Here is a 16,771-nt window from a genome sequence, read left to right on the forward strand (position 1 = left end):
CAGAACTGAGAGTGTGGATTGGTCAAACAAGGCAATTTTAGATCAACCCCACCCAAAAAAAGTTTATTTGAATAAATAAGGAACAATGAAACAAGTAATATACTGAAAATTCTATGAAAATCAGAAGTAGAAGAAGAAAGATATGACAGTGTAAGATTTCATTAATTTTACAAAATAACTTTGCATGCATATTGCAGTAATATGCAAATGAGAGATGCCACACATTAATTTTTTATCTTTTGCATTTTGTTGTATGAATTCCACAATATTTCCATTTTGCAGACTTGACAATAAGATAACTCTTCTTCAAATCACAATGACAATACAAAATGTTCAGGGAGGCTGGGAATCAAATTGTTTCCCATTGTGATGGGAAAACAATTTTCATGTTTCATATACATGTAATACAAAACAAAACAATTGCAAATGGAATCCCATCAGTTCCTTCATTCACATGCCATCCAAGATGTGCAAAAAAACTATATTGTGAAATTACATGTAAGTGAAGCTTACAAATTTGATAACTTTATTATTCTACATTCGATTTTAATGATGTTTGCAAAGTTTTATTCGAAACAACTTTATGTTTGGGTGGACTCCCTTTAACAATCCTTGTTGTAACAACAGGTCCATGTGACATACAGAGGATACAATCAATTTCATAATTGAGTGTAACTGTAGTCTATGGAAAACCATGTACAAAAAGTTACAATTAATCGTATCTCTTTGTGTTATATACCAGGTCACAAAAGGACTTGTGCATTCAACAGGGTTTCTCTTCTTATTTTGCCAGCTCATTGTTTCAACCATTGAGAATGAAGACGAGACAAAAAGCTATGGCTGCACATATATCATGTATCAAGCATGCACTGATCTACATTATTAAGCAAATAATACTGGACAATATAAAGTATCTATACTTCCTATTTGAATCATAGAATACACAGTTTATCTATCTTGTATTCTGACCCCCTCCCCCAAATAATGTTATAACAAATCCCTTGGGTCATTTTAGAGGTTGGGAATGGTATATTGGTCAGGGAGAACTGCATTATATAAAAGAAAAACAAATTGATATTCAAGATTAGCCAAATTAGAATTCCAAGAAAACATGTCAGTGAACCATTTCATGAAGCACCATCACCGCTGACAAGTAATGGTGTAGTCACATTCTGCCTACGATGGCCATACGGCGAGTCAAAAAACAGCAGTTATGATGATTTTTGTATGAGCTTCCTGTGTGTGGTTGATAAAGAAATCTGTAAAACAGCATATTTTGACTCGCCGTGCAGGCACCATAGGGGAAATGTGACTGCAACATAAGTATTTGACAATCGTCAGACACCTTCCTTTCCAAGACAATCACAAACTTGAAAAGTTTAAGATCTGTCAGATGACAAATTTGATAAAACCCTCCTTAGGTTTGCCAGACCAGGGGCCCGTAACACAAAGCTTAGCAATGATCGTAGAACATTTTTCTACAATTGATCGCATTGACTACGATGTACAATCAATTGTAAAAATCAAGCAGATTAATTGCAAACCTTTGTGTTACGGGACCCAGGTAGGCGTTTCAAAAAGCTGTTCATAATCGACTGGGAAGAATACATATTTGCAGCAGTTCTACTTTAGATTTCTATTTTGAAAAATAAATTATGAATTTTCATTTACTGAATTTAATTCTCTTATTAAGTTACAAATCACTTTATGCACAACTGGTGACCCTTTTGCATGCTAAAATGATATTTCCCTGTGTAGCCAAGTTAGTTCCTAAGAACATGTTCCAGTTATCAGAATGGGGGAAAAAACTAGAATCTATAGACTATTTTACAGACCTATCCGATCTGTCTACATGGGTCAAACAAAACTAAAGCATGCTTGGGTATCATACATGTTGCAAGCATGCACATGCACACTATGATGGTTTTGATTAACTTTGATGTGAACTTTATGTGCATGCAGATTATGTATGTACATGTGGTTAATTGTCGCCCATATACCTGACATTTGCGAATGCAGATTGGTTCTCAAACTGTTTGTTTTGAATGTACTTCTGAGCTTTGTGTTCAAATTCCATGAAACATATTTTCATCAAAATAGACTTTCTTAAATTTTAGTATGTGGGCCTCGAAAAAAATCTGAGAGTCAAAGTGGTCCTCAAGAAAAAAAACGGTTGAGAAGCGCTGATTTAAAACATCTGTAAAATAAAAAATACCAAGATTAATGCTAAAATAATTTACCCGTTTCACAGTTTGTTCCAGTATGACTGCTTGGACATTGACATGAGTATTGATCATCAGCAGAAGAGCATGTTCCTCCATTTTGACAGGGTGATGAGTCGCATGGGTCAAATTCTGGTAAAAGATAAATAATGAAAATTATTGTAAATATAATACAATATATGTGATACATATCTTTAACATTAGAAAACTGGTATAGAATATATCAATTGACTAAAATGGATTATTAACAAAGGCTTACAAGCACTGTGCTTATTAAGGGTATCCCTCCATTTTTAAACTATGTATCGGTATTTTATGTCATATTTTTTATGTACACTGATTTTTAAAGATGGTGAATAAATTGAAATTGAAATTGAATATCAAGAATCGGATACAGAAAAAAGAGAAACTTAAAGAGAAAAGGGAAAACAAAGAATAAACTAAAAAGGATTATTAAAAAAGGAATATCATTCATTATCATAAACCAACCTTCTGCATAAACTTCCACCCTCATACAGATGAGATTATGTGGGTGCCAGCTTGTGGGGATGATTCGGATTTCAGATGCCAATAGCACTTCTTCAAATATGATTGATACGTTGCAATTTTGGTTGGTGTTGGCATCGGGAATCTGCAAACAGACATACAAAATTGAACTACTGTAACAATCATTTCAATGACCAGTGCGCCAATGCACATACTGCAGATCAATATATACAGTGATCATAATAAATATATATTGGATATGGGGATCTATCATCCTTATCAAATGATTGGCTGAGAGCCGATCACATGACATGCATCATTTCTACTGTAACGAGGACCATGTATTTCTTATTAAGATCTGCACTTCTTGCCCTGGATGTGCAGGGATGTATATATGGTGAAACGACATTTGCTCTTGCGACAATTGCTCCGGGCTTAAATTCGTTGAAGATATAGGGTTAGGGTTAAGGTTGCAATAGGGTTTTATGTTAGGTTTGGGGTCAGGTTCAGGGTAGGGTATAGTGTTAAACCTAGGGTTGAAGTTGGTCATTCAGTTAGTGTGTGGAATTCAGAGCGGAGCACATGCCTTGGAACCACCAGCCACCCCAGAACCAACAATAAGTTGCCAGGGAAGGTTCTCTGTAAATAGCCCAAATAGTAATTTCGTCTTCAAAAAACAAAAATTAAAAATTAGCTTATTTCAAAGAGTAATTCTTCTTCTTTATGCTGTAAAAATTGCAAGTTGTAAAATTGAATAAAAAACAAGATTCAAGAGCTTCTTTGACACTAGTTTTACAGACAGCTTGGAAATTTAATTGAGATATTGCACAGTGTGTGTACATCTCATGCTTGAGTGAACCCCTAACTTCAAGCGTTGTTTTCTCCTGATTTTGTGACGCTCTCGCTTACTGTTTTTTCTGCATTCAATCAAGTTCTTGTGCAGTTTCTTGTTGATCAATTTTGACAAGATATATATCATTTTAAAGCTTCGGATGTGCTTTTTAGAACTCAATAAAAATCTATAAATTGATTCTTGGAAACTTATTGTTGGTTTTGGTGTGGCTGGTCACAGAAGATGTGTTACTCTGCCCTTTGCTACTAGCTCAAGTCATTTTCATTTTGTGCTTCATTACTGTGCCTGTAGATCAAAGAGTGTTACAAAATGTAACTCTTCAAGGCTATGATTTCCAATCTATTATTTTAATACACTTAATATACTGTACTGCACATTTATTTCAGTAGAATGGCTACTGCTCCTAAATTTTTGATGCTGTGTGAACATCTAGAAAGTCTAATAGGCCTACAAAAATTTGCTTTTTGTATTTTTATTCATCAAGTTTAAATGTTACCAGTATTTATGTTAGTATAAGTAACTAGACCAGCAAATTAGGATTGGGATTGTTGAAACTTACATCTATACTAGCGCTTATATGTAGATTCCATTTGAGTTATCAAACGGCAAGGATCCCTACATCTCATTTTATGAAATAAATGACATGCAGCTCTCTCCCGTGCAACGGTTCAAATTAATACAATAATTATAATTTTATGAAATAAATAACATGCAGCTCTCTCCCGTGCAATAGTTCAAATGAGCTCATTTGATTAAAGTTCAGAATATTCCAAAGCCATGATGCACAATTTCTAAAGTTATAGCATGCATTAATTTGACCCAACGCACTCACTTAGAGCAGCATGTTATTTGAAGATAATAACATAGATTTATAGAGCTCAGAAACTATTCAACAAAGTATATATTCTCTACAAGACATCTGATATGCTTGTTGATGTAGTCATTTACAGATGGTGGTTTCCTGACTTACAGGGGTAAACTATTCCAGAATTTTCGGGCTACACAAGCAAATGCTCAAACACCTAGTGTCACCTTTGTTTGAAAAGATGAGATCTTTAAAAGCAAGGAACATATTGAGGTGCGACCAGACTGGTGGTGCAGATATGGCAAAAACACCTATCATTTTTACTTGAGAACTTGTAAAGTACCTAAGTGAATTGTAATTGTATTTCAGCATGCATGCATACACATAGCGCAAAAGATCAAATTTGCTAAAGCAACATTTTGGTCACTTGGAGCCCAAAATCTGTCCCAAATAACCGCAATCTGTTGAATATAGGCCCATGGGAATCGTACTTGGAGTCAGCAAAAAAATAAAATTGGACGAAATTTTGACACATTCCTCAATTCCATTCAATTAAATTTGTTTGAACTCAGTTTACATGAAAGCATGAGTAAAGCCTAAGGAAGAGTTGCAAACAATATCACCAGGGTATTTCCAAACAAAGATGATTTGTTTACTTACAATCAATTCATGCAAATGTCCATCTTCATAATACTCCAACTGGAGCTCCTCGACCCATGAATCATAAGTGTCACCTTCAAAATCATTCCCTCGTAGGACAAGCCCTGTGACTTTTTTCACTTTTCCAAAATCGATGGTGACTGATACATGAACATCACCAGGGTATGCGCACCAAGCCAGAGGATCATCATCTACGAGGGGTAACTGCTCGATGCCATGATTTGACGAGAAATGTACCGAAGAGGCATAGACGTTGGATTCATCAATATCACCGGCATTAAAAAGTGCTGTTCCAGGAGGGGTTCGCACTTTATCACATGCTGTAATAAAAGAAAGAAACTACTTATTTATCCATTAAGTCATATTAGTGGTTTCTTCAAATAACAGGTACACCCCAACAAAGAATGGATTTGAATACATACAGAAAAATCTAACAGGTATATTGCTGAAAATCTCATCAAAATCAGATGTGAGGTATTATGGAGACAGCATTTTAAAGTCATACTTATTTTTCCCCAAAACAACGATATGCGCAATAGAGTGATAAAGCAAAAGAGACAGTTGATGATGTCACTGATTCACTATTTCCTTTGCATTTCACTAATTAAAATATAGAAAACTCCTGTTTTGCAGATTTTCAAAATGAGGAAGCATCTTTATAAAAACAACTTGCAGCAGTGGCAACTATGTGGGTGCGTCGTGGTCTAGTGGGTCTGACTCTCGCCTTTGAAACATAGGGTCGTAGGTTCGAATCCTAGCCATGGCATGTTTTACTTCAGCAAGAAATCTATCCACACTGTGCTGCACTCGACCCAGGTGAGGTGAATGGATACCCGGCAGGAGTAATTCCTTGCATGCACTGAGCACCAGTGATGGTAGCTCGAGCTAAAGCCGGGGTAATAATAGCAGCGCTTTGTATCCTCAGGCAAAAAGCACTTTATAAATCCAGCTATTATTATTATCACATAGGCCCTATTTGCATTGAAATACAGAAAAGTAAGATATTTCATCATCAGTTTCCTCATGTGCACACTGAAGAGGATGTGAAACTGCATGTTATAACATTAAGAAAAAATTTAAAACAATAAAATTTTCTTATCTTACATTTGTTTTTTATGAAATTTTTACTTTTATCCTAGTTTGATTTTTCTCTTTTCATTCAAATCTTTTAAAATTCTAACCGGCTTTGTAGAAATTGTCATTTCAGCATTTTCCGCATGACCAAACCGCTGCATGAATTTCTTTAACCACTGACCTTTTAAATCATTAAAAACTCCCCCATCTTTTGAAACCATATTTACAAAAGCCTGATACACAGTTCTGAACCCATACATCTTTTTTGGTAGCCTAAATATTGCAAACAAAAAATGATTTCTTATACAAAGTAAGTGCAGTTGGATTTTCCTAAATCTATTCAGAAAATTATTATTATTCTTCACTATTATTTTATAGCTGAAATTAACTGATTTTCGTATTGTAATGCTTCAAAACGGTTTGCAAACATATTTGGCAAAAACCCCAAAGAAAGACAAAATATAATAAAAATACACATACCTATAACAATATAACATACCCAAGAAATTAATAATTAAGAATATTTACACCAAAAGTTAGCATTCTAGGAACTCATTTTATGAATTGGCAATATGTAAGGTTTATGTTTAAATTAGTATAATTAATAACTACCTAATACATTATTACTATCAAGAGAATGCTCTCCTCTACAAACTAGCACATCAATGATGTTGAGCTTATCCGGCATCTCGCAACAAAATTTAACACAATTTTTAATTTCAGCCCAGTTGACATTGTAGTGAATTATATTAGCGATATGAATTGAGGAAACAGAATTGAAATTGATGAAGAAATGACAGAAAAGAAGCATTTTTTGTGATTTATGAATAAATTTTATATGAATCAGTATAAATAATTTTCTAGTCAAAATTTCTAAATTCCGTGTAGAACCTTGGTGAACCTCATGAGGCTCTCAGATGGAAGAAAAAAAAATTCAAAATTAGTCAACAAATGAATAAGAAGCATTTTTTGTGAGTTTTGAAAAATATGCATAAATTAGCATATTTAATGAGTTTCAAAGTTCTGTGTAGAAATTTAGTATCCCTATCTAGAGCTATCATACAACGCAAACAAAACTGAAATTGATCAACAAATGAAGGAGTGTTTCTTGTGATTTATGAATAAATTTTGCATAAATTAGCATAAACAATTTTCTAGTGAAAATTACAAAATTCGGTATGGAGGTTTGGTGACCTCATGTAGCTATACCAGATGGATGAAAAAAAATCAAAATTGGTCAACAAATAAAGAAGAAGTATTTATTTGTGATTCTGAATAAATTTTGCATAAACTACCATAAATAATTTTCTAGCCAAAATTTCAAAATTCTGTGTACAAGTTTGGAGAACCTCATGCTGCTCTACCAGATGAAAGATGAAAAATCAAGATCAGTCAACAAATAAAGAAGCATTTTATGTGATTTATGAATAAATTTTGCATAAATAAGCATAAATAATTTTCTACTCAAAATTTCAATATTCTGTGTAGAAGTTTGGAGAACCTCATGAAGCTCTTCCTGATGGAAGCAAAAAAAATCAAAATCGGTCAACAAATAAAGAAGAAGCAGCATTTTATGTGAATTTTTAAAAATATGCATAAATTAGCAAACAAAATTTTCTAGTCAAAATTCTGTGAACAAATTTGGTGAATCTCATGAAGGTCTACCAGATGGAAGCAAAAAAAATCAAATTCGGTCCACAAATAAAGAAGAAGCATTTTTTGTGAATTTTGAAATATGCGCATAAATAAGCATATTTAATAAGTCTTGTTTTGAATCCTCCACCTAGTGCTGTCATATATAAAGCAAACAGAATTAAAATCGAACTTGAAATGACAAAGAAGAATCATTTTGAAATTGTGGACGGACGACAGACGATGGACAACAGAGGCCACGCCATGGCATAAGCTCATCTGGCCCTTCAGGCTTGATGAGCTAAAAAGGGGATTAAACAGTGCTGAATAACATTGTAGCAAATTGACAAGTTAAGGCTGTCAGCCCTTCTCCCTCCAAAATTGACTGAAAAAGGATATATATCAACAACAAAAAATTGTGTTTGAGAAGATATATTATCCAGAGAATTGAACCCTGAACTTACCCACATCTGTATGGCCAGTCTGGTCAACTATTGAGAAAAAACAATAGAATAGCAACAAAATCAAAGTTGGGTGTAGAGTATCCTGGTGAGTATGAGGGTGTGGTGTGGATGAATAAACATTTGCTCCTGCAACAATGATTGCTTTGGGCTTAATTCTAACTAAGATGAAGGGTTAGGTCATTGCAATAGGGTTTTATGCTAATCTACTTGATATATACTGGAACAGCACAGATTCAGCCATGGGGAGGCATGTCCAAGAAAAAAGTAAGTACACAAAGAACTACATGTAGGGAGATGAAGACACGGAGGCCGCTGCCATAAGGGCCAATGACAAAGAGTTGATCAGATTTATAAACACACTTTGTCTACTAGAGATACATATTTCAAAGCCCGGACAGAACACCAATGCAGAAAGGAAATAAAAGTCTGAAATGGGAGCAAGTAGGACTCCACAGAACCAGACAGGACCGATTGGTTCTTGACAATGACGAAGGTGTGGGAATCAAGCAGACTCCGTGCCAATGTGTGTGCAAAATTTCATGACAATTCCAACTGCATGCTGATTCCTACATGGCACCTTAAAACTTTGGCAATTTAGCAGGGGTATACAAATTTCAGTATGTAATAATTTTTTTTTGTACCTTTCTATTACCCAATCCCTAAATTTGAAGTGATCAAAGATACATTTTCAATAAGAAAACATTACTGAGAGAGTGCCCTAGATGCTAAACTTGAATTTTAATGGATGATAAAGAATTTAATTAACACTTCATCCTTTTTTTTCCAGAATCATTTGGCACATTTTATATTTTAATACATACAAGCACTAAGGTGGCCACTTTCTTGGATTATGTTCAGATTCATTTTAGCTACCACAACAAGCATCTATAAGATAAAAAAATCTTTCTTACTAGTCATCTCTTCATACTTACCCTCACACGTAGGTAAGTCACCAGAAAGAGATGAATCTTGCTGACAAGTTACCGTATCAGATCCAGCAAGATTATGTCCATCATCACAATAATAAGTACATTGTTGGTCGATATTAATGGAGTCCCCACCCTCGCAGTCAGTATCATTGGTATTTAGGTTTGATGGAAGCGATTCGGGTATTGAACAGGTGATTTCTATAATAGAAGTAAAGAGGACAAGTTTAGTGATTTGAACAGAATTCTTAGGCATGTGAGTGTCATGAAAATAGAAAATTGTGCAAAAAGCATTTTGCAGGTTCTAAACAAAGTTAAGAATAGTAAAAAATAAGTGCCACAAAGGGGTTAATTTATAATGGAATATACTCAAATACAATTGTTTACAAGGGTTTTATAGAGTATAGGTATAGATTATTACTAACAGTAATTAGAAATCAAGCTTTTAATAACTAATTTAATATTAACTGCACGCAGTAAAACTTCATGCCTCAATCCTTGACAGATAAAGAATGTATGACACACCTAAAATCCAAATTTTTTAAATAAAGCCTTTGTGATCTATGATCTAATCACATCATTGTCATTCAAATATGCGTAAATAAACTTAGAACGAGATCCTCCGCAAACATGATAATACTTACCTTATTTTCTTATTGACGAGTTAGCTGGATACATCTACTTGACCTATGCTAGTTTTTGCTAATCAAACAGAAACAAAAGGACCCAGAATTCCTTGCGCTAGCGCGTCATCTCCCTGTGCGTTATACTACAGAGATCATTAAGGACGTTCCATAGTTAAAGTGAAATCCATGTCATTTTCACCAAACTTTGCACATAGATACTTTAAAACGTTAATATTCGAAATATGCAAAAATTAACATAGGTCCATTTGCTTGATTTTTTGCTACAGAGCTTCAAAGTTCACCCAAATTGATGTTCTTAAGAATTGCGCATTCAAAAGAATTTGGCATTTTTAGACCGCCCAAAATTACTACAATGAGTTTAAACCTCTATTATTCAGTCAAAATACGTGAAAAAGTCATCAAATTTCGCAAGAGAGTTAATAATTGTATAATTAGAATGGAGAATCTATTTATAGTGCTATTTGTTTGCAATTTTTAGTTTAACAGCACTGTCAGTTCTTAAAAATGGCGTAAAAGATAACAAAATCCCAATCTAAATAAATTGAAATTTCAGTAACAATCTACAAACGTACAATAAATGCTGCACTTTATTCAAAATCCATGTCATTTTCACCAAAATTTGCAGAGTTGTAGAGGAAGGTATAACTAAGAGGTACAAACATTAAAAACTAGGGGTTCATGAGCTTGTTTTTAAACTATCAGCATTTTTATCAGAGCAAATGTGCTTTTTAAAACACCAAAAATGCGCCGAATGCTTTGTATCTAAGTGAAGAAAAAATCAAAACCACTCTACCATTTATTTAAACTCGGGGTAATATTCGTGATTCTTGGCAGCACTGCAGAGTAAAGTATTTTGAAATTGTAGAGAATTTTTTTTTAATGGTCCATGGAATAATTCAATTTTTAAGCTTCATGAAATAACGCATCGGATCTGCAGTTAAAGTGCAGAAGATGAGAAAAATCAGCTCATACCCGCAGCTAATTAGTCACCTGTTCATCAATTGTGATGTGAGCGCGCAGAGTGTAAACTATGCGCAGATCATAATGCGCACAAACATAACTGTGGAACGTCCTTAAGCTACGATTTCCATCTTCCTTGAATTAAGCCCGTGACACTGAGACATGCATGTTGCCACGCAAGGAGAGGGGCCGGTGAGATGGACTCAAGTTGATGTATCCAGTTATCTCATAAATAAGAAAATCAGGTAAGTATTTTCATGATTTCTTTCAATAACTAGGATACATATACTTGATCTATGCTAGACCAACACAGATCCAGCCGAGAGGAGGCATTTTCCAAGCAAAAAGTAAGAACATAAAGAACTAGGGAGATAAAGACAAGGAGGCCGCTGCCTTCATGGCTGATGACAAAGAGTTGATCAGATTTACGAACAGACTTTGTCCAATCGAGATACCATTTCAAAGCCCAGACAGGACACCAAACTTTATCTTCAGAAAGGAAGACGCGATATTTTGGTTCTTGACAATGACGAAGGTGTGGGAATAAAGCAGACTACGCACCAATGTGTTTGCCAAGTTTCATGACAATCCAACTGCATGCTCATTCCTACATGACCCCTTAAAACTTTGTTTGGCAGTTTAGTAGTGGTATACAAATTTCAGTATATCATAATCTTTCTTTGTAGCTTTCTATTATCCAATCAATAAATTTGAAAAGTGATCAAAGAGATATTTTCAATAACAAAACATTACTGACAGTGTGCTAGATGCTACATTTGAATTTTAATGGATGATAAAGAATTCAATTAACACTTCACCTCTTTTCCATAATCATTTAGCACATTTCATATTTTAATACATCCAAACACTATAGAGGTCACTTTCTCGGATTATGTTCAGATTCATTTTAGTTACCACAACTAGCATCGATAAGATACAAAAAATCTTTCTTACTAGTCATTTCTTCATACTTACCCTCACACGTAGGTAATTCACCAGAAAGAGTTGAATCCTCCTGACAAGTTACCGTATCAGATCCAGCAAGATTATGTCCATCATCACAATAATAAGAACATTGTTGGTTGATAGCAATGGAGTCCCCACCCTCGCAGTCAGTATCATCGGTATTTAGGTTTGATGGAAGCGATTCAGGTATTGAACAGGTGATTTCTATAATAGAAGTAAAGAGGACAAGTTTAGTGATTTGAACAGAATTCTTAGGCATGTGAGTGTCATCTAAATAAAAAATTGTGCAAAAAGCATTTTGCAGGTTCTAAACAAAGTTAAGAATAGGAAAAAATAAGTGCCACAAAGGGGTTAATTTATAATGGAATATACTCACATACAATTGTTTACAAGGGTTTTATAGAGTATAGGTATAGATTATAACTAACAGTTATTAGAAATCAAGCTTTTAATAACTAATTTAATATTAACTGCACGCAGTAAAACTTTATGCCTCAATCCTTGACAGATAAAGAATGTATGACACACCTAAAATCCAAATTTTTTAAATAAAGCCTTTGTGATCTATGATCTAATCACATCATTGTCATTCAAATATGCGTAAATAAGCTTAGAACAAGATCCCCCGCAAACATGATAATACTTACCTTATTTTCTTATTGACGAGTTAGCTGGATACATCTACTTGACCTATGCTAGTTTTTGCTAATCAAACAGAAACAAAAGGACCCAGAATTCCTTGCGCTAGCGCGTCATCTCCCTGTGCGTTATACTACAGAGATCATTAAGCTACGATCTCCATCTTCCTTGAATTAAGCCCGTGACACTGAGACATGCATATTGCCACTCAAGGAGAGGGGCCGGTGAGATGGACTCAAGTGATGTATCCAGTTATCTCATAAATAAGAAAATCAGGTAAGTATTTTCATGATTTATTTCAATAACTAGGATGCATATACTTGATCTATGCTAGACCAGCACAGATCCAGCCGAGAGGAGGCATTTTCCAAGCAAAAAGTAAGAACATAAAGAACTAGGGAGATAAAGACAAGGAGGCCGCTGCCTTCATGGCTGATGACAAAGAGTTGATCAGATTTACGAACAGACTTTGTCCAATCGAGATACCATTTCAAAGCCCGGACAGGACACCAAACTTTATCTTCAGAAAGGAAGACGCGATCATTTGGTTCTTGACAATGACGAAGGTGTGGGAATAAAGCAGACTACGCACCAATGTGATTGCCAAGTTTCATGACAATCCAACTGCATGCTCATTCCTACATGACCCCTTAAAACTTTGTTTGGCAGTTTAGTAGGGGTATACAAATTTCAGTATATCATAATCTTTCTTTGTAGCTTTCTATTATCCAATCAATAAATTTGAAAAGTAATCAAAGAGATATTTTCAATAACAAAACATTACTGACAGAGTGTGCTAGATGCTACATTTGAATTTTAATGGATGATAAAGAATTCAATTAACACTTCACCTCTTTTCCATAATCATTTAGCACATTTCATATTTTAATACATCAAAACACTATAGAGGTCACTTTCTCGGATTTATGTTCAGATTCATTTTAGTTACCACAACTAGCATCGATAAGATACAAAAAATCTTTCTTACTAGTCATTTCTTCATACTTACCCTCACACGTAGGTAATTCACCAGAAAGAGTTGAATCCTCCTGACAAGTTACCGTATCAGATCCAGCAAGATTATGTCCATCATCACAATAATAAGTACATTGTTGGTTGATAGTAATGGAGTCCCCACCCTCGCAGTCAGTATCATCGGTATTTAGGTTTGATGGAAGCGATTCAGGTATTGAACAGGTGATTTCTATAATAGAAGTAAAGAGGACAAGTTTAGTGATTTGAACAGAATTCTTAGGCATGTGAGTGTCATCTAAATAAAAAATTGTGCAAAAAGCATTTTGCAGGTTCTAAACAAAGTTAAGAATAGGAAAAAATAAGTGCCACAAAGGGGTTAATTTATAATGGAATATACTCAAATACAATTGTTTACAAGGGTTTTATAGAGTATAGGTATAGATTATAACTAACAGTAATTAGAAATCAAGCTTTTAATAACTAATTTAATATTAACTGCACGCAGTAAAACTTTATGCCTCAATCCTTGACAGATTAAGAATGTATGACACACCTAAAATCCAAATTTTTAGAATAAGGCCTGTGTGATCTATGATCTAATCACATCATTGTCATTCAAATATGCGTAAATAAACTTAGAACGAGATCCTCCGCAAACATGATAATACTTACCATATTTTCTTATTGACGAGTTAGCTGGATACATCTACTTGACCTATGCTAGTTTTTGCTAATCAAACAGAAACAAAAGGACCCAGAATTCCTTGCGCTAGCGCGTCATCTCCCTGTGCGTTATACTACAGAGATCATTAAGGACGTTCCATAGTTAAAGTGAAATCCATGTCATTTTCACCAAACTTTGCACATAGATACTTTAAAATGTTAATATTCGAAATATGCAAAAATCAACATAGGTCCATTTGCTTGATTTTTTGCTACAGAGCTTCAAAGTTCACCCAAATTAATGTTCTTAAGAATTGCGCATTCAAAAGAATTTGGCATTTTTAGACCGCCCAAAATTACTACAATGAGTTTAAACCTCTATTATTCAGTCAAAATACGTGAAAAAGTCATCAAATTTTGCAAGAGAGTTAATAATTGTATAATTAGAATGGAGAATCTATTTATAGTGCTATTTGTTTGCAATTTTTAGTTTAACAGCACTGTCAGTTCTTAAAAATGGCGTAAAAGATAACAAAATCCCAATCTAAATAAATTGAAATTTCAGTAACAATCTACAAACGTACAATAAATGCTGCACTTTATTCAAAATCCATGTCATTTTCACCAAAATTTGCAGAGTTGTAGAGGAAGGTATAACTAAGAGGTACAAACATTAAAAACTAGGGGTTCATGAGCTTGTTTTTAAACTATCAGCATTTTTATCAGAGCAAATGTGCTTTTTAAAACACCAAAAATGCGCCGAATGCTTTGTATCTAAGTGAAGAAAAAAATCAAAACCACTCTACCATTTATTTAAACTCGGGGTAATATTCGTGATTCTTGGCAGCACTGCAGAGTAAAGTATTTTGAAATTGTAGAGAATTTTTTTCTAATGGTCCATGGAATAATTCAATTTTTAAGCTTCATGAAATAACGCATCGGATCTGCAGTTAAAGTGCAGAAGATGAGAAAAATCAGCTCATACCCGCAGCTAATTAGTCACCTGTTCATCAATTGTGATGTCAGCGCGCAGAGTGTAAACTATGCGCAGATCATAATGCGCACAAACATAACTGTGGAACGTCCTTAAGCTACGATTTCCATCTTCCTTGAATTAAGCCCGTGACACTGAGACATGCATGTTGCCACGCAAGGAGAGGGGCCGGTGAGATGGACTCAAGTTGATGTATCCAGTTATCTCATAAATAAGATAACAGGTAAGTATTTTCATGATTTATTTCAATAACTAGGATACATATACTTGATCTATGCTAGACCAGCACAGATCCAGCCGAGAGGAGGCATTTTCCAAGCAAAAAGTAAGAACATAAAGAACTATGGAGATAAAGACAAGGAGGCCGCTGCCTTCATGGCTGATGACAAAGAGTTGATCAGATTTACGAACAGACTTTGTCCAATCGAGATACCATTTCAAAGCCCAGACAGGACACCAAACTTTATCTTCAGAAAGGAAGACGCGATATTTTGGTTCTTGACAATGACGAAGGTGTGGGAATAAAGCAGACTACGCACCAATGTGTTTACCAAGTTTCATGACAATCCAACTGCATGCTCATTCCTACATGACCCCTTAAAACTTTGTTTGGCAGTTTAGTAGTGGTATACAAATTTCAGTATATCATAATCTTTCTTTGTAGCTTTCTATTGTCCAATCAATAAATTTGAAAAGTGATCAAAGAGATATTTTAAATAACAAAACATTACTGACAGTGTGCTAGATGCTACATTTGAATTTTAATGGATGATAAAGAATTCAATTAATACTTCACCTCTTTTCCATAATCATTTAGCACATTTCATATTTTAATACATCCAAACACTATAGAGGTCACTTTCTCGGATTATGTTCAGATTCATTTTAGTTACCACAACTAGCATCGATAAGATACAAAAAATCTTTCTTACTAGTCATTTCTTCATACTTACCCTCACACGTAGGTAATTCACCAGAAAGAGTTGAATCCTCCTGACAAGTTACCGTATCAGATCCAGCAAGATTATGTCCATCATCACAATAATAAGAACATTGTTGGTTGATAGCAATGGAGTCCCCACCCTCGCAGTCAGTATCATCGGTATTTAGGTTTGATGGAAGCGATTCAGGTATTGAACAGGTGATTTCTATAATAGAAGTAAAGAGGACAAGTTTAGTGATTTGAACAGAATTCTTAGGCATGTGAGTGTCATCTAAATAAAAAATTGTGCAAAAAGCATTTTGCAGGTTCTAAACAAAGTTAAGAATAGGAAAAAATAAGTGCCACAAAGGGGTTAATTTATAATGGAATATACTCAAATACAATTGTTTACAAGGGTTTTATAGAGTATAGGTATAGATTATAACAAACAGTTATTAGAAATCAAGCTTTTAATAACTAATTTAATATTAACTGCACGCAGTAAAACTTTACGCCTCAATCCTTGACAGATAAAGAATGTATGACACACCTAAAATCCAAATTTTTAAAATAAAGCCGTTGTGATCTATGATCTAATCACATCATTGTCATTCAAATATGCGTAAATAAGCTTAGAACAAGATCCCCCGCAAACATGATAATACTTACCTTATTTTCTTATTGACGAGTTAGCTGGATACATCTACTTGACCTATGCTAGTTTTTGCTAATCAAACAGAAACAAAAGGACCCAGAATTCCTTGCGCTAGCGCGTCATCTCCCTGTGCGTTATACTACAGAGATCATTAAGGACGTTCCATAGTTAAAGTGAAATCCATGTCATTTTCACCAAACTTTGCACATAGATACTTTAAAACGTTAA

At 34.4% G+C, this 16,771-nt stretch overlaps 2 protein-coding genes across 2 annotated transcripts in view; both read right to left on the reverse strand.

Moving 5' to 3' along the window:
• The window catches only part of LOC129274247 (uncharacterized), a 169,005-nt gene that overhangs the window by 63,920 nt on the left and 88,314 nt on the right, over positions 1-16,771 (reverse strand). The window contains exons 27-31 of the mRNA XM_064108955.1: positions 9,129-9,323; positions 8,197-8,223; positions 5,027-5,346; positions 2,712-2,853; positions 2,241-2,354 (exon numbers count right to left, since the gene is read on the reverse strand). Of these exons, the coding sequence (XP_063965025.1) occupies positions 2,241-2,354; positions 2,712-2,853; positions 5,027-5,346; positions 8,197-8,223; positions 9,129-9,323 (798 nt within the window). The remainder of the gene's footprint in view (positions 1-2,240; positions 2,355-2,711; positions 2,854-5,026; positions 5,347-8,196; positions 8,224-9,128; positions 9,324-16,771) is intronic.
• The window catches only part of LOC129274243 (sushi, von Willebrand factor type A, EGF and pentraxin domain-containing protein 1-like), a 43,377-nt gene continuing 37,698 nt past the window's right edge, over positions 11,093-16,771 (reverse strand). The window contains exons 23-26 of the mRNA XM_064108485.1: positions 15,920-16,114; positions 13,344-13,538; positions 11,705-11,899; positions 11,093-11,130 (exon numbers count right to left, since the gene is read on the reverse strand). Coding sequence (XP_063964555.1) covers positions 11,093-11,130; positions 11,705-11,899; positions 13,344-13,538; positions 15,920-16,114 — 623 coding nt within the window. The remainder of the gene's footprint in view (positions 11,131-11,704; positions 11,900-13,343; positions 13,539-15,919; positions 16,115-16,771) is intronic.

This window comes from Lytechinus pictus, chromosome 13, assembly GCF_037042905.1.
Source record: "Lytechinus pictus isolate F3 Inbred chromosome 13, Lp3.0, whole genome shotgun sequence".
Lineage (NCBI taxonomy): Eukaryota > Metazoa > Echinodermata > Echinoidea > Temnopleuroida > Toxopneustidae > Lytechinus > Lytechinus pictus.